Source organism: Acipenser ruthenus, chromosome 3, assembly GCF_902713425.1.
Source record: "Acipenser ruthenus chromosome 3, fAciRut3.2 maternal haplotype, whole genome shotgun sequence".
Classification (NCBI taxonomy): Eukaryota; Metazoa; Chordata; class Actinopteri; order Acipenseriformes; family Acipenseridae; genus Acipenser; species Acipenser ruthenus.
Window position 1 is genome coordinate 3,018,798 of NC_081191.1, and position 18,840 is coordinate 3,037,637.

An 18,840-nucleotide genomic window follows, 5' to 3' on the forward strand; every position below is an offset into this window, starting at 1 on the left:
AGTAAAGATTAGCGAAGCATGGCAAATAATATTATAAAACAAACAAACAAACAAAAACACGGTCAACCAGGTTGAACTATGGCAAATGCATAGTATAAACCAGTGGTTCCCAACCCTGATCCTGGAGGACCTCCTACCCTGCTGGTTTTTGTTCCAACCGAGCTTGCAATTACTTAATTGAACTAATAACTTGCCTAATTAGAGCCTTTTAATTATTTTAAACAGTTGGGGTTCCAAGTTAAGCATAAGATTGTATAAGGAACTTGAATTCTCCAACTTTATATGTGTTACATGATCTAAAAAGTCAATTTAAACAAATTATTACTTAAATTAAGGGCTAAATTAAGTAATTTAGAGATCGTTTGGAACAAAAACCAGCAGGGTAGGTGGTCCTCCAGGACCAGAGTTGGGAAGCACTGGTATAAGCTATGGGGAATGAAAAAAACCGCACCCCCATACCCCGCACCCCGTTGTTTAACTACAGATAAACAAATGATCTGGTTAAGAAGTGCTTTTAATAATAATATACTGACATATTATGGAATTGTTTCCTCTTGGAATTGAAGACCACTTTTACAGTAACACCACTATTATGCACAGTATGGCGACTGTTGTTGCTGTAGTTACAGTTCTGCAGATTAGCAACTAACAAGAACCACATTTAAAAATCCGCTCAATAGGCCAGACTGCCTGGGACTGGGATATCTCTTGCAAAGGCACCGACCAACCACTTGAATCAATTAAGCAGATTTGCGTTACTATGACTACCGCAGTGCGTAAACAAATCAGGAGTCCGATGTGATAAAGGAACCCGCGCAGTGTTTCATAGCAACTTAAAGTACAGAAGGCGGCTCACACATGCAACTACGACTAACTGTCTGCTGCTAGCAGAGATTTTAAATTAGACCCGGTTTTGTATAGGAAAGTCAGTTACGTAACTTTATTTTTAGAGAGTAAATAAGATGCACAGTTGAGCTAAAAAAATTTGTTAGAAAGCATTATATCTAGTCTGACAACTTGAGGTGACGCGCTATAGTCAACACCACACAAACTGCAACATTGTAATTTATCGCGAATTTTTTTTCTGGTTGAGATTTCTAGTGGATATTTATTACTGTATTGCAGCCATGGACAGTATATAATTCAATTGCGATGCTTAACTATATTTAAAAACGCAGTTCGATGTCCTGTTTTTTTTTTCTTCAAAAATATCGTCTGTCAGAGCCTGAACACATTTCAGTGTTGTACAGCTTCCTTTAATTATTTAATTTTCTACCGCAGCGGAACTGATTATTTTCTGCTTTTTGAGTGTTTGATTCCACCCGGAGGTTGTTTTGGAGAGGGAAGACGGTGGCTGTGAATTTGATGTTGTTGATTGTTTGAAACCAAGTTAACAAAAAATAATAATAATAATTAAACAGAAACATTACACTGGGCCGTCTTGCGTATATTTTAAATATAGTATAACACAAGAAGAAAAAAGAGATGTTTAAAAACACGTTTCAGAGTGGGTTTCTGTCTATCCTGTACAGCATCGGTAGCAAACCTCTTCAGATCTGGGACAAAAAGGTAGGAACAAAAATACAAAACGATACGATTTTAGCGGTAGGAATGTCGGTCTAATATTGCTAAGGTATATAGTTTTCCTTAGACTGCCAGGAGTCTGCCTGTAGTTGTGGCGAATATTGTCATGTTATTGATGCAAAGAACAACTAGGTGACCATATCTCATATCTGGCTCCGTGTTCAGCGGGACAGTAAAGGCTATTCAACTCGCAATCCAATGCATTCAGGTATGTTTTACCTGTCAACCCAATGCATTCTGGTATGTTTTACCTGTCTCAGGTACCATTCTTTCCTTTAAGAGAAGCAGGGCTACGCTTACCTGAATGCATTGGGTTGTGAGTTGAAAGCCTCAACCATCCCAAACTGTCCGCTGAACACAGAGTCATATGGTCACCTTAACTGTACTGCAGTGTAATTGAAATCTTCATTGAAGACAGAAACCAAACTAATTTCTGTTATAGCACTGTACTGTTTACTGTAGTATAGCACTGTGCTGCTTACTGTAGTATAGCACTGTGCTGCTTACTGTAGTATAGCACTGTGCTGCTTACTGTAGTATAGCACTGTGCTGCTTACTGTAGTATAGCACTGCTGCTTACTGTAGTATAGCACTGCTGCTTACTGTAGTATAGCACTGTGCTGCTTACTGTAGTATAGCACCGTACTGCTTACTGTAGTATAGCACTGTGCTGCTTACTGTAGTATAGCACTGTGCTGCTTATTGTAGTATAGCACTGTGCTGCTTATTGTTGTATAGCACTGTGCTGCTTACTGTAGTATAGCACCGTGCTGCTTATTGTTGTATAGCACTGTGCTGCTTACTGTAGTATAGCACTGTGCTGCTTACTGTAGTATAGCACTGTGCTGCTTACTGTAGTATAGCACTGTGCTGCTTACTGTAGTATAGCACTGTGCTTACTGTAATAGTATAGCACTGTGCTGCTTACTGTAGTATAGCACTGTGCTGCTTACTGTAGTATAGCACTGTGCTTACTGTAATAGTATAGCACTGTGCTGCTTACTGTAGTATAGCACTGTGCTGCTTACTGTAGTATAGCACCGTGCTGCTTATTGTTGTATAGCACTGTGCTGCTTACTGTAGTATAGCACTGTGCTGCTTACTGTATAGCACTTTGCTGCTTACTGTAGTATAGCACTGTGCTGCTTACTGTTGTATAGCACTGTGCTGCTTACTGTAGTATAGCACCGTGCTGCTTATTGTTGTATAGCACTGTGCTGCTTACTGTAGTATAGCACTGTGCTGCTTACTGTAGTATAGCACTGTGCTGCTTACTGTATAGCACTGTGCTGCTTACTGTAGTATAGCACTGTGCTGCTTACTGTAGTATAGCACTGTGCTGCTTACTGTAGTATAGCACTGTGCTGCTTACTGTAGTATAGCACTGCTGCTTACTGTATAGCACTGTGCTGCTTACTGTAGTATAGCACCGTGCTGCTTACTGTAGTATAGCACCGTGCTGCTTACTGTAGTATAGCACTGTGCTGCTTACTGTAGTATAGCACTGTGCTGCTTACTGTAGTATAGCACCGTGCTGCTTACTGTAGTATAGCACCGTGCTGCTTACTGTAGTATAGCACCGTGCGGCTTACTGTAGTATAGCACTGTGCTGCTTACTGTAGTATAGCACTGTGCTGCTTACTGTAGTATAGCACTGTGCTGCTTACTGTAGTATAGCACCGTATTGCTTATTGTTGTATAGCACTGTGCTGCTTACTGTAGTATAGCACCGTGCTGCTTATTGTTGTATAGCACCGTGCTGCTTATTGTTGTATAGCACCGTGCTGCTTATTGTAGTATAGCACCGTGCTGCTTATTGTTGTATAGCACTGTGCTGCTTACTGTAGTATAGCACCGTGCTGCTTACTGTAGTATAGCACCGTACTGCTTACTGTAGTATAGCACCGTACTGCTTACTGTAGTATAGCACTGTGCTGCTTACTGTAGTATAGCACTGTGCTGCTTACTGTAGTATAGCACTGTGCGGCTTACTGTAGTATAGCATTGCTGCTTACTGTAGTATAGCACTGTACTGCTTACTGTAGTATAGCACTGTATTTCTTACTGTAATAGAATTTAGGGAAGTTCTGCACCCACACCTTGTAAAGGTATATATATTATTTTGTACATAATATTGAATTACTGATTAACTGCACCAGATTTCGTAATTTGGGCGAACTCTGTTATGCTAGAATTCTATGATGCCAGAGGAACCATTTGTTTGTTAAATATTTTCCTTCCCAAATTATTAATTGAGCCACCTTTGCATTTGAATCTGACGTCTCTCATATCACTACATGTTTAGGTGAGAAATGGACACATTAAAAGGATAACGGACAATGACATCCAGTCGCTGGTTTTGGAGGTTGAAGGCACAAATGTCAGGTGAGTGTAGTTGTCAAAAAACAGTACAGATGGTTTGGTTCTTTCTTTCTTTCAGTCAGCTAACATCATGAACACAATACATGTTAAAGCATGGTTTCAACTAAACTTTCAACCTTTGTAGTAAACTGTGTGATAAAGTATGACACTACAGTACAGTGTTTAACATTCCCAGGTTTCTAAAACCTTTTATAGGCTGAATCATGGATCCCGACACATAAAACATGTTATTTGTCCTGCCATTGACTATTGATCCATCTGAACCATCGGCATCAAAATCTGAATGATTTTAAGCGTATTATTAGTATGCATTGAAAATACATACACTTTTAAATGTACAGTAGTGTGCAAATTTAGTAGAACCCCCCCATTGCTTGTGCATATTTAATCAAACCATTGTACTGAGAATCTTGGAAAAATGTCAAAATATGCAAATGAGTGATTGTCTAATTTAATTGATGGCTTTAATAGGCCACACATGCAATTCATTTAAAATAGTAATAGAAATGAAACACAGAGCCACAAATGGTAAAATGCATGAGACTTTTTAGAAGTTGTTTAAGATGACTAATTAGTAAAGCACAAAGTGGTCTAACATTTTCACACAAGTGCTGTTGTTTGTATATCACTGATTTACTGACTGAAAATTGACATTCTCACACCTTGAGGTTTTCAGGCAGGTTAGTATCTAAAGGTTATAAATGACAAATGAGGTGTCTAATAAAGTTGCACACTACTGTTTTTTTTATTGCATCTTAGGAAGTTTTGAAAGATTTGATTTCCCACAAAACTGTGTACAGGTTAGTTCCACCTGACATGTTTTGAATTCTTGCCAGTCTGACCTAAAAACCCTCAGCAGCATGTGTGTTTTTTGTGAGTTACTAAGATACAGAAATGACAGTCAAACCCATATCTATTGTTTGTTTTTTTCAGCACTACATATATCACATGTCCAGCAGATCCAAAGAAGACTCTTGGTATCAAGCTTCCATTCCTGGTCATGATTATCAAGAACTTAAAGAAGTATTTCACATTTGAAGTCCAGGTAAGATTTACATTTGTATAACCAGCTTTTGATGTGCTTTCAGCTGAATTATCCTGGTTGGTTACTCTTTTAAAGACTGCCTTTTTAAGCACTCTCATCCAGTCTGGAGTAGTGGGGGTATGGTTTTGTCATTGGGTTTACACTAGCAGACCACATTGTAAACAACCATCAATTTAGGGATTTTGCTAAAAAAAACCATGGAAACCTCTAAACTGGCTTTTCTTATGTACATTTTTACCCAAATCCTCCTTTTTAAATGTTTTTTTGTAAAAGTAAATTTAGATTCTAGTATGAAGCCCTTTGCGTTCAGTGAATCCCAAAGTGTTTAGTGTGTCCATATCCATTTAAGGTTATTTACATAATGTCAGAGTTAGAACTGGGGAAACCCTGGGAATGATCCAGTACACCATATCAATGCAGTACACATACATCCTTATTGCTATGCATGTGGCAGAGTATCAAACCCTCATTTCTGCAACAGAGCATACTACACACACTGGTCTACAATTGACAACAACACCCACAACTGCTTGACTAGCAGATTCCATCACACCTTACTGAATCATAGACTGCATATAGTAAGTATTCACCCCCTTGGATATTTTCAGTTTGTTGTGTTACAACCTGAAATCTTGATGTATTTAGATTGGATCATTTTTCCTTTGAGTTACACAACCTACTAAACACTTTGAAGAGGCAAGATAATTTTTATTGTGAAACAACAGTTAATGAAAAAAAAAAAAAATGAAATGTCTTGGTTAGAGTCAGTACTTGGTAGAACCACCTTTGGCAGCAATTACATCTGTGAGTTTTTTGGGGTAAGTCTCTACCAGGTTTGCACATCTGGATCGTGCAATATTCACCCATTCTTCTTGGCAAAAATTGTTCAAGCTCTGTCAAGTTGGATGGGGATCGTTTTTATATACAATTACCAATTTATACAGTTTTTTTTTTTTTTTTTTACTGGAGCAATCTAGGTAAAGTACCTTGCTCAAGGGTACAGCAGCAGTGTCTCCCACCTGGGGTTGAACCCACGACCCTCTGGTCAAGAGTCCAGAGCCCTAACCACTACTCCACACTGCTGATATAAGACAGATCAGTCGTAAATCAGTTTTTAAAAAGGACCTTTGCACATCAGTCAAGAATTTGAGTGACATGCAATGGAATCGAACTGTGTATAGTTAGCTTAGGCCAGCCAGTAATTGTAGTTTGGAATTTTACTTGTGATATCAAGCATGCAAAATATCGGCAAGACTTTCTAATTGAACCTCCTGCATGAATTTGCTTTGTATGTGGACCCACTTGTGTCGCATCTTTTTATATGGCTGATCCTTTATGTTTTTGTAGGTATCGCATCTTTCTACTGATCTTTTAACTCTGGCTTGACTGTTTTTGCACATGTTAAATGTGCTGCTTATATATCATTGGCAGGTGTTAAGTGGCTCACCGGTGTGAGTCTTTGTGATGGAATGGATTAACCCAGAATGGTTTGCTCAACACAACAGAGATTTGGTTTAATTCTGATTCTTTATTATTAGTAATTATGAAAAAGGTATTAATGCATATTTACAGGGCACAACAGTCTTACTTTCTTCTGATCTAACAAAGAGCTCTAAATAAACCAGTTTTATGCTTGACCTAGCACCTTCCTGACCTGTACTCTTATCTCTCCTGGTCACTTCTAAGTTCCTGCTTTTTGTTTATAATTATATCTAATCATGCAGTGAGCGCATGCAACATTAAAAATACACAGTTATGCAAGTTCAAATTTTACACAAAGTTATTTTATTAATTAAAGGCTAGACATTGCTGTGACATGCAGCTGCTAGCTAACGTAAGGGGGAATAAGTATGTTATTAAATGCAGCATTGAATGCACTTTCTTGGATTTCCAGGTGCTGGATGACAAGAACGTCAGACGCCGTTTTCGGGCGAGTAACTACCAGAGCACCACCCGGGTGAAACCATTCATCTGCACCATGCCCATGCGACTGGATGACGGCTGGAACCAGATCCAGTTCAACTTGTCTGATTTCACACGCCGGGCATACGGGACCAACTACATTGAGACCCTCCGAGTGCAGGTGAGCAAGGGATCAGCCACAGGGGTTGGTGGTGGTGTTGTTACAGAACTTCAGGTGTCTCCTGGATAAAAGGGTTTAAGGAAATGTAATGATCAAAGATGTCATGGAATAAATGTGAAGCCAGTGTTGGAGTAAGCTCTGTTGGTGTTAGTGGTTAGGGCTCTGGACTCTTGACCGGAGGGTCGTGGGTTCAATCCCAGGTGGGGGACACTGCTGCTGTACCCGTGAGCAAGGTACTTTACCTAGATTGCTCCAGTAAAAACCTAACTGTATTAATGGGTAATTGTATGTAAAAATAATGTGATATCTTGTAACAATTGTAAGTCGCCCTGGATAAGGACGTCGGCTAAGAAATAAATAATAAATAATAGTCTCATTTTCCTAGTGGACTGGCATTGTAAGCTGCTGCTTTATTACCGGTGTTGGAAAAAGTAAAAGATTAGATGGGCTTTGTTGATCAACATTTTAAACCCATGGGTGAAGCAAGTTGGAGGGGTTTTAAAGGCGCTGTTGTAGTGATAGCGTTTGCTTTGTTTTTCCTTTCAGATTCATGCAAACTGTCGTATTCGAAGAGTGTATTTCTCGGACAGACTGTACTCGGAAGATGAGCTTCCAGCAGAGTTCAAACTTTACTTACCAGTCCAGAATAAAGCAAAGGTAAGCCATTCTTTATAAAGATAAAACACTAGTTATAGGCAGATCCTGATCAGCACTAATCTTGGACTAACTTAGGAAACCAGACACTAAAGTTCCTGATGGAGGCTTAATGCTTTTTTTCTTATGTTGTGTTATACACCAAACAGGGATGGATAGAACAAACTTTTTTTTTCTTTTCTTGCAGCAATGAAGAGTGAGCAGTTCATCACGTTTCAACCCAGATGTTAAATATTTATCTTTAGATCCTGCATTAGAATGAGATGAGAACACCGTCCCTTATACAGTCATTTATTTTTTATTTCTACCTTTATTTGTGACCCACGTGATTACTGCTGTATTGCTTTATGTATATTCTGTGGGCAATTAAAGATGTTTATATAACAAACCATCACTGGGGACTTCTTTATTTCTTACATTTAGAAAATATTGTAAATGGCCATTCTTTTAAGTAATGTATTGCATTTTTATATTAAATTAATATACAATCTGTTGCATTGCACTGTCCACATCACAATTACCTTAATTTCTGCATGAGGCCCAGGACTCAATAGGCAAGGCAGCAGAGCTGACTAACTTCGAAGGCAGATGGAAGACATTCAAGTTAATACACTGAAGAATTTAAGAATTGCCCTCCCAGGATTTTATAAAGATTAAAAGAAAACAATAACAAATTGCTACATTTTTTTTTAATAATCCATATTTGTGCTTTGATTTATTTAAGGCAAGTGCCGAATGAGAATATAGGGTTTCTTCATTTTCAGGTTTTAATGATTCATTTCAAAATGATATTTCTTAAGCCCCCTGCTCTTTTCATTACTTTCAAATGCAATACATTTTTTTATTAGATCTACAGGTGCCATTTTAGTGGGTTTTTAAAAACAATTTTAGACAGCTTCTCTGATAGTTGTGTACAAACCCAGTGTCACTTTGAAATAAAAATGAATAATCCTGTTCCAGTTGGAAGGTACACATACCCTGTAGGTATAGAGAAAAACAGATTTTGCATTTAGTAGACCAATTTCATATACCAGAGATGACCATGCAGTTCAAGTGCGGCTCCCGGTGAAATGCTGGGTGACGCACACTTTGTGGCTCAGATGAGCTGAAGAAAGAATAATAAACAAAAACGATGGCAGAAAAAGTAAAAGTAAACACAAGTTTATCTGTTTTCTGTATTCATTTATGTTTATTATTCTTTCTTCTCTCAGTTCAGTTTCTTTGCGCATGCATGATCACTGCAAGGTCATTGTCACTTGATGACTTTCAACACCGCTCGCTGGCGCGTGCGTATTTCGACCACCTCGAGTGAAAGCTGGATGTGCAGTTGAAAGTTGATTTCATAATTAAGTGCTCACTCGTTTTGGGGAGACAATAGCATTGAGCAAACCCTCCATGAGTAATAAATGAAAGTATGAGGCTTTAAGCCAAAATGGGAGGAAGACTTTGCTTCACTGAAAATGGTGGTAAACCGGTCTCGTCTGCAACAAATCACTTACGCACTAGTCTGTACAAGGCAAGCAACCTCAAACGTCATTCTGAAACAAATCGCAAAACATTTCCATCTGAATATCCTGCTGGATCGGACTTAAGGAGAAACAAGCTGGCCTCTTTAAAAAGCATGCCTCAGCTGTTAGCTGGTGCTCCTTTTGGCCTTCAATAAAAAGCTGACGTAACGACTCAAGTGAGTTTTGTAAGGCATGGAATATTGCTCGTGGCAAACGTCCTTATTCAGATGAATGAATCTTTTTATAAAATTAGCAGTGTTGGCGCTAGACTAGAGAATGCATGTTTAAATGTTATATTGCAGGTCTAAAATTATTATTTACAAATCTTGCATATCGTCATGAGCAGGTACTGTAATCCCTTTCAAAATAAATACAGTGCATTTGTCATCCACAAAGCTCTCAAAAGTATTTACTACATGCAGCAAAAGCTATTTTATTTATTTATTTATTTTTAAACCCAGCATTCAGATCTTCAAGGGTTTATCAAAAATAATCCTTACAAAAATGTGTCTGTGGTGTTTTTGGTGAAATCAGGGCAGTTACCGTATTTTGCTTCATAATAACTGAATATATTTTAAGTGCGTTATACATACAGTCTAAATAGAAATAATGGAAAAACACCAGTGTTACATTTAAAGTTTAATACACTGTAAATCTACAGTACAATAACAATTACACAGTTCTATCCCTTGTTCTTGTGTAGTTTACTTCAATCGAGATAACAACTACTGCACAGACTAAGTGCAAGATTCCCTTGTGTTTGAGAGAATTACACATTTTTAAACCATGCTAGTATTTAAAATGTCTTGCTCGTACACGTCATGTTTTACAGTATGTGTCTTGCGGCTCTCAACCATATGAAACTTTTGGTATGCGGCTCGCAGGGTCAGGAAGTTTGGCCACCACTGCCCTGTACCATGTATAAAACAAAGTGATAAAACAGAAGTGTTGCCAAAATATGGATTTGTGTGCACCGAGTATTTATTTTATTTACTTTAAACCCATTGGTACAACACTACATACCTCAGGGAGACTTGATATCTAAACTGAACATTTTGAAAATACAGTAACTTTAGTTCCTAAACACAGAGGTTTGTATTTTATAAAACTTACTGAAAACTGTTACTCAAAAAGGCAAGCATTTATTCCACAAGTACAAAAAAAAATTGAAAACAAAAATCCCAAATATCTAAATTTACAAAACAAGTATATTAAAAAAAGAAAGAAAAATCACAATAAAAACAGATTAAGGTGCCAGATCTACTCAGTTATACATTCACTTTTTATCCATCAGTTTAACATTTTAAAGATTGGAGAGTCCAGTGCATTAACATTGACCCTTTATAAAAACATGCAGTGGTTTAAAATGGAGTAACTTGCAGTGTCAATTTAAAATAAATATATCCAGAAAAAAAACCCCACAGATAGTCTTATTGGGTCAATTGCAGCATACCAGTGATTCAGTCCACCAAGTGGACTAAAATGCAGACTAGAAAATCCTGCAAATCTGTACTAATTTAGTCCTGATTGCAGGGTACCAAGCAGATGATCGCGGTAACTGGTTTAACTGGTTGGAACAAGTTAGACTGATAATGGAGACTAACCTACAGCCATGGCCAAAAGTTTTGCATCACCCTATAGAATTAATACATTTTGCTTCATAAAGTCGAATGAAACCTGTTAAATAATGTTACGTTAATATATTAAATTACATACCAGTGTAGTTTTTCCATATACAAAAAACAGACAAATTAAAAAATGTGACATTTCAAAATCTAACATGAAACACTACTATTAGCCTTCCGGTAAACTTCTGCAATATCATTTTGTAGTTTCTTTGACTATATGACGTTGAATAAAATATCTAAATTACGTCAATATCGTTTTTTTTTTTTTTTTTTTAATTCTCAATCCTAAAACTATAGCTGTATAAACCCTTCTTTACTAATCTGATATGTGGTATTCAGTGTCAGATTAATATATAAAGGGATCCCTGTACAAAAAAGAAAGATGCATTTTTATTACATCAAACATTTAAGTAAAAATAAAATGTCATGTCATTTCGTGCACATTTCTAACTGGCAGATCTGTCTGTACTTGCATTTAAGCTGCTGACACTGCAGCATAGCCACAGAAATGTTTAATTGCGTGATAATGGACCATTAGTTGTTTATAGTTAAAGCATATTAACTGAAATTGTATTGCGTTAAACTGAAAAATGGTATCAAAGGTACATGATTAAAAAGTTTATTTTCAAAATGTAGGGCCTTTATATATATATTAAGTTAGTCTCATCTTTTTCTCATCCTTCACAGTACTGAGTTGATCCACTTTGAACAGGATCATCACGGATCTGATTTGGCACGCTGCTGCAATCAGGATCTTGTTTAGTCTGATTTAGCAGATGGTCTACCTGTGGATTGATTACCTTCTGGTACACTGCAATTGGGATTAGAAGGTGTACTAACTTTAGTCCAATCAAGTGGACTAAACCTGCTTAATGCACTAGTTAGACACATCAAATTGACTAAATTTGGTACGCTGCAATTGACCCATTGTGACTACTTATTGAGATCATTAGAAAATGGGAATATATATACAGCACATTTGCATTGGAGACTTGTTGGATCATTAGATCACCAGAATGTTAAGTGGAAGGACCACACTGACAGTATTCACACCAGTTAAACCTGCCAGCAACCAGCATTCCTGAAATAACCGGTTCTCAAAGGAAAGCTGGTGCCGGTACTGCATGCTTTCCACTTTAGGTAATGTATTCCACACAGATTTACAGACCTTCCCACCCGTTATGAATATGTTCCTCCATCCTGAGCATGTCAAGAGACAGTGTTTTACACTATATAAAAGAAAAACATGATTTTTTCCTCAGGTTTAATGAGGGCACTTTTATTGTTTAAATCAAAAGTAGTAAAAATAACCGAAAAAGCCATAAAAATACAGGACACACACCAAGAGCTTGCTTTGGCTAGTAAGTGTTTGCAGCAGGACAGAAGCAAATAAAACTCAATGATCCATCTCAACAAACAAGTACCCACTGTGCTCCATTGATGCTCCTCTTTTAAAGGATAACACATTTACCCTCCACAATTAAATGTCCAAAAATATTTATCCCCCCCCTTCCTGTTTAAAATAGAAAACAATATACAAGGCATTATTGTTCTTGCACCTGTGTTTAAGGGCATCTTCGCAGCCTCCAGATGATACCTGGTTCCTGATCCCATCTTCCTCTTTTCTATTTATGGCTGTCAAGCCATTCCTGCCGATGGGGTTTCCTCGTAGTTCAGGATATAGTAGTCATGAACATACATCAGCACTGCTATAGGCTGCCCAATGATGAGGGAAATCCAGACTGCAGCATTGCCATAGTTGCCCCTCAGAAACCTGCCCACAAACCAGGCCAGGGGAATCTGTAGTTCATAGGGAAAAATCCATTATATCAAGCAATTAATACTATGAAACCAGGCAGAAGGCCCTCATTCCTCCTAATCTCAATCAGATTGGTCTTGTATAGGTGAACACAATATGAAGCTCATCAAGCACTTCATTCAGCACTTACATTTCAACAAACTAAAACAAAACCTGTACAAAAAAAGGCTAGAAATCAAGTCAGCTTTAACATTAATAAACTGCATGCATCAGACAGTGCCTACCTGAGACATCATGCCCATAAATGCCCATGGTCGGAACATCTTCAGAGGAACACTGACCAGATACTATAAAAGAAAGTTCTCCATGAAGTTTCAGTTCTATGTGGGGGATTAGATTTTCAGCAGCCACCCCCCTCCCCTCTTTTTGAGCCATCAGTCAGTCTACCAGAGATCTTCTGGATTCTCAGGTGGCTCAATAGTGTCCTGCATTCAGCAGTGTACACGCACAAGAAAGCCTATTTATTGCCTCTACTGCAACTGTCCAGTTTCTTTCCATTTAACCCAAATCAAGTGAGAAACATTTTAAAAGTATTTCTCTGTCTACTACCTGCAGAAAATACAGTGTGCAAAAAAGGATTTAGAAAACACCACCACAATAAAGGGGTGGTGAATATTAGTATGTCTCCTAACCTCATGAAAGAAAGCTGAAGCCAGGAAAACTGCTGTTTGTGCTGCCCATTTACTTGTGCCTCTCTTCAGAATAGGTTTGTAGAAGTGTCTTTACAAAAAGGAAAAAAAAAAGAAGAGATAAGATCAAACATGACAACAAAAAAAATAAACTTTATTGTACTTTATTGTACTTCTTTATCTAGATCCACGCAATGCAACTCATTAGCATTAGCCTCCTGGGTCCTGAGACCAGCTTTGTTAAGCGAAAACGAAGTTTGACTATGAAACACGTTATTTGCTTTACATGGAGACCACAAAAACATACAAAATATGAGACTGATATTTAGGATCCTGAAATACTGATGGTTCAGTATTCTGAGCGTTCGTATTGAGGGCTCTCTCTCTGGCTGATAGTGGCACAGGCAATTTCAAATGAGAAATGTCTGGTGTACTGAACTAAAAGACACAAGAGGTTAGCATTAGCATTAACCACATTATAACTATTTTAGCAAATCCGCTTTGGTTCATTGTTGCAGATCAGCTGGGATTAGCTCAGACTCACCTAATGCACCACTTGTGGACGGGAATATTCCAGTTCTGCCAGAAGTAGGTGACAGTCTCGGAGTTCCTTAAAAAAAAAAAAAAAAAAAGGTTATATATTATTAGAGATATATATAGACACACCCACACACACTGCTGTGCAAAAGTCTTAGACACGAGACTCGGCTTTGATACTGTGCCTTCTGCCAGTTCTGTTGTCAATTCAACTTTTGTCTTTCTATTCCTTAAGGGTATATCTTAGTATTGCTCATCGTTGTTAGACAGCTTTTTGGGTCTTCCAGTCCTGGGTTTGTCAATTACAAATTATGTTTCTCTGTACTTACTGATTATGCTTCGGATACCACACCTTAAATTGAGTGATGCGCTCTATTTCACTCTGTGTTTTTCCTTCTTTAAGCAAGTCAAGGTTGTTATAATAGTAGAAAACACTAGTGGAGGCTTTGAGTAAATTGTTGATGCTCATAATGCATCAGAGTAGAAAAATGCAACATGTCTAAGACTTTTGCACAGCAGTGTATATATTATAGGTTTTGCTCAAAAACAGCCAACCCCAACATTGTGATATGTTTAACATATTATTATTATTATTTGTTTATTTAACATACCTTTGTCAAGCGAAAGTGTTTGAAAACAAACAGTGGAGTTAATTATAGGGTGCGTTAAGTAAGTGAGCGACTCAGAGCGACAATGTTTCTGCTCCCCCAGATCATCAATGAAATCTGCTCTGCAGCACTCCGAGCTGCACAGGGGGAGCGGAACTGAGCATGCAGTTAGGAGGGTTCTTTCACTGCGCTGCTCACTTACTTTACACACCCAGTGTTTTGATGCCATGACAGCTACACTCACTTATTTCTATTTGAATCTATTAATGTGTTTGTGATGTCATTTACTACATAGTTAATGATGTAATGGTCTAATGTTCCTTTATGTTTAACCCTTCAGGCATCATGGTATTGAGTCTATTATCCATTTATTATTAAAATAAATACTAAATAACAAAATCAATCAATTCAATCAATTTTATTTTTATATAGCGCCTTTTGCAACAGGTCGCCACAAAGTGCTTTACAAAGACAAAAACAATCCATATTACTGAACAACAGTGAGCATTTAAAAAACAGAACAGAATAAAAACAAAACAGAATATATAAGCTGTAATCTGTCCATCAGATAAAACATCAAATGTGTATCTTCATGTTTTCTCTGAGGTCTCAGTATCATCACTTCTGTTTTGACTGAATTTAACATTAAAAAGTTATTAAACAACCAGTTCTTAATGTCAGCAAGACAGGAATTCAAAATGTTATCAGCAGATACATAGTCCTGTTTGAGGGACAAGTAAAGCTGAATATCATCAACATAACAGTGGAAGCTAAAAGGGTGAAAGTTATACACTATTTAAGACTTTCAATGTAATACTGTTGTAGCTCAATTTTGTCAGAACGTGTCGCCACGAGAGGCACTCAGATCGATGCGCCAGTGAGCTGGTAGGAGTAAAACGTTTTCAAAGTGAAAGCAAACACAGAGTTAACCCATTTATTAATGCCTTCATTTTTATACTGTGTACCGTAAAACTTCAATGAAACGCCTCTAGCGTTTATTTACAATATTTGCCAGCAGACCCAGTGCGTACTGGAGACCAGTGTTTATATTAGATCACTAGGTTCACATTGCTTCATGCGGTCATTGAGAAGCCACTAACACACAACCTTGTAGTAACATCATAACTCAATTTAAACATTCCAGCAACTTGGTTAAAAGGTTGTGTGTCAGTGGAAACTAAGTAACAGTTTTGTTTTATAACAAAATTACATTGTATTGTACACCCTCAAGTATAACGCAAAAGTATTATTATATATGCACTGGTTAGCAAGGATATGGTATGCAAAACTTTGGAAAATGAACAAGCAAAAGTAAGAATTTGTATTTAAAAACAGAATCTACCATTGTTAACAACAACAACAACAACAACAATGTTAAATCCACTGACAGGCGTGTAGGCTACGCTTACAGCACAATAATAATAATAATAATAATAATAATAATAAAAAATATTTTTTTAAATGAACAATAAAAGCAATAAGTACCATATTATCAAATAATTTACTGTTTAATCTCACACTTGTACATTGTTAATACAACAAAATACGTTAAAATACACCAAGAGGTTTTTATCTGGCCTACTTCCAACACACTTAAAATGATCAAAACGTAACATAACTGCATTAAACAAATATGCATTCCATGTAGGCCTACCTTAAATTACATTTTCTATTACTATTATTTACTAATCATGAGAGTCACTTCAATCGCTGTCACTTATTAGCAGTTCATTACGCTCAAGCTCCTCCTCATCTTCCTCAGCTTCAATGGCAATGACAGAGACCCGGCGTTTAACAGAGCCCCGGCGTTTAACAGAGCCCCGGCGTTTAACAGAGCCCCGGCGTTTAACAGAGCCCCGGCGTTTAACAGAGCCCCGGCGTTTAACAGAGACCCGGCGTTTAACAGAGACCCGGCGTTTAACAGAGCCCCGGCGTTTAACAGAGCCCCGGCGTTTAACAGAGCCCCGGCGTTTAACAGAGACCCGGCGTTTAACAGAGACCCGGCGTTTAACAGAGCCCGCGTTTAACAGAGCCCCGGCGTTTAACAGAGCCAGCGTTTAACAGAGCCCCGGCGTTTAACAGAGCCCCGGCGTTTAACAGAGCCCCGGCGTTTAACAGAGCCCCGGCGTTTAACAGAGAGCCGGCGTTTAACAGAGCGCCGGCGTTTAACAGAGCCCCGGCGTTTAACAGAGGCCCGGCGTTTAACAGAGCCCCGGCGTTTAACAGAGCCCCGGCGTTTAACAGAGAGCCGGCGTTTAACAGAGACCCGGCGTTTAACAGAGCCCCGGCGTTTAACAGAGCCCCGGCGTTTAACAGAGGCCCGGCGTTTAACAGAGGCCCGGCGTTTAACAGAGCCCCGGCGTTTAACAGAGCCCCGGCGTTTAACAGAGCCCCGGCGTTTAACAGAGACCCGGCGTTTAACAGAGCCCCGGCGTTTAACAGAGGCCCGGCGTTTAACAGAGGCCCGGCGTTTAACAGAGGCCCGGCGTTTAACAGAGCCCCGGCGTTTAACAGAGCCCCGGCGTTTAACAGAGCCCCGGCGTTTAACAGAGCCCCGGCGTTTAACAGAGAGCCGGCGTTTAACAGAGACCCGGCGTTTAACAGAGCCCCGGCGTTTAACAGAGCCCCGGCGTTTAACAGAGGCCCGGCGTTTAACAGAGCCCCGGCGTTTAACAGAGCCCCGGCGTTTAACAGAGACCCGGCGTTTAACAGAGACCCGGCGTTTAACAGAGACCCGGCGTTTAACAGAGACCCGGCGTTTAACAGAGCGCCGGCGTTTAACAGAGCCCCGGCGTTTAACAGAGCCCCGGCGTTTAACAGAGCCCCGGCGTTTAACAGAGCCCCGGCGTTTAACAGAGAGCCGGCGTTTAACAGAGAGCCGGCGTTTATTTACAGTATTTGCCCGCAGACCCGGCACGTATTGGAGACAGGCTATTTGAAGTTTTACTGTACCTATGTTTGCATTTAGCGTGAAAATACCCTCCCTCCCCCCACTGCTGCTCTTGCTAATATACAAAGAAAACATGGCAGTGTTGGGAAGACATGGAAAGCGTGACATCAACAGAGGAAGAGGAGGAGGAAGAGATTCGTACTGTACATAAGTTTGAACATACATTTCCATTTGACTTGAACTTCTTAAAGGGAATTTAGATAGTCTTCTAAAATAAAGAACCTTTGTCTTTAATCATCTTTAGTACTGTGCCTGTTTAAAACCGACAGATAATCACAGTATGTGTCTACGCGTATTTGTACATGCATGTGGGGGGAGGGGGTAAAAGTCCGGATTGAGACGGAACAGTACTTTAATTAATTCAATTGCATTAAAAAGCAGCGTAGAAAAATACAAACATGTGAGGAGAATATTATATTTTAGCAATCAGAACCGATTAATAACGTGCTGTCAGAACCCAGAACCCTCTTTTTATCACAAAAAAGCTCCCGGAACACAGGGTTCCGAAGGTGCAAAGATGACAACAATTATACACATGATACAACTAAGTGAGAACAACATAACACTGCTGAAAAAAACCCACCAAACCGACCTTTCATTTCCCATTCCATGCAATAAACAGCTTGATTAAGCTGCCCAGAAGCTGCACAGGGGACGAAAAAAAGATACCGCTGACACACAATACAGTGAGTAACCTACTTACAAAAACTGTCTGAAGTCTTAACTGACCTTTAATTGCCCATTCCCTGCATGCAATGGGTTAATATGAATTGAACTACTTCAAATTCAAGAATGGGTATTCAGCCGAGGGGATGTTTTTGATTTTTGTACTTTAGACACTACACTTGCCTTAATAGAAACACCTGCAAAGAGCCACCGAATAGTACTTTAATACTGTACTGGATCGGAACACTACATTTGCCTACAAATTCAGTGACGACAGAGAATATCATGTTATTGACCAGATCTTGTTTTTAATGATTAAGCACTAGAAGCGTAAAAGGTTCTGTGTCTTAGATGTGGAACCTGTTACCTGGTGCTGTTTGAAACCACGTGTAAGATTCTGTATTTTTACTTTCTAATAATCAGTTTAATAGTTCATGTGGTATGCTGAGAACTCTGTACTCATTTCTCCAAAATGTCATGACTTCTGTAAACTGCTGAATGTGCTTAGCGTTGACAACCATTCCAGGTTGTGTTGGTAAGTTTGTGGTACACTGGATGTTGTTGTAGACTGAATGATGAGAATATAGGGGTTAGAGAACATCAGCTTGCTCCTGAGTTCCCATGCGCTTCTTCCTGGCCCATGTATCACTAATAGATATACAAGAATGGTGAGGTACTAGCTAAGAGCGAGCGAGAGTTGAGAGTTAAAAAAGGTGAATTAGCCTGGCATTTGATTAACCTTGGGTA

At 38.8% G+C, this 18,840-nt stretch overlaps 2 protein-coding genes across 2 annotated transcripts in view; one reads left to right on the forward strand and one right to left on the reverse strand.

Moving 5' to 3' along the window:
* Positions 1 to 611: 611 nt before the first annotated feature.
* cfap20 (cilia and flagella associated protein 20) lies at positions 612 to 8,136 on the forward strand. The gene is made up of 6 exons (XM_033992368.3): positions 612 to 1,569; positions 3,890 to 3,969; positions 4,900 to 5,011; positions 6,906 to 7,094; positions 7,641 to 7,751; positions 7,936 to 8,136. The coding sequence occupies exons 1-6, from the start codon at positions 1,486 to 1,488 to the stop codon at positions 7,939 to 7,941; spliced, it is 582 nt and encodes a 193-aa protein (XP_033848259.1). The 5' UTR covers positions 612 to 1,485; the 3' UTR covers positions 7,942 to 8,136.
* Positions 8,137 to 9,882: 1,746 nt separating this feature from the next.
* The window catches only part of dgat1a (diacylglycerol O-acyltransferase 1a), a 42,929-nt gene continuing 33,971 nt past the window's right edge, over positions 9,883 to 18,840 (reverse strand). Inside the window, exons 14-17 of the mRNA XM_034058325.3 lie at positions 13,877 to 13,942; positions 13,336 to 13,423; positions 12,928 to 12,990; positions 9,883 to 12,684 (exon numbers count right to left, since the gene is read on the reverse strand). Of these exons, the coding sequence (XP_033914216.1) occupies positions 12,523 to 12,684; positions 12,928 to 12,990; positions 13,336 to 13,423; positions 13,877 to 13,942 (379 nt within the window). The 3' untranslated portion in view covers positions 9,883 to 12,522. The remainder of the gene's footprint in view (positions 12,685 to 12,927; positions 12,991 to 13,335; positions 13,424 to 13,876; positions 13,943 to 18,840) is intronic.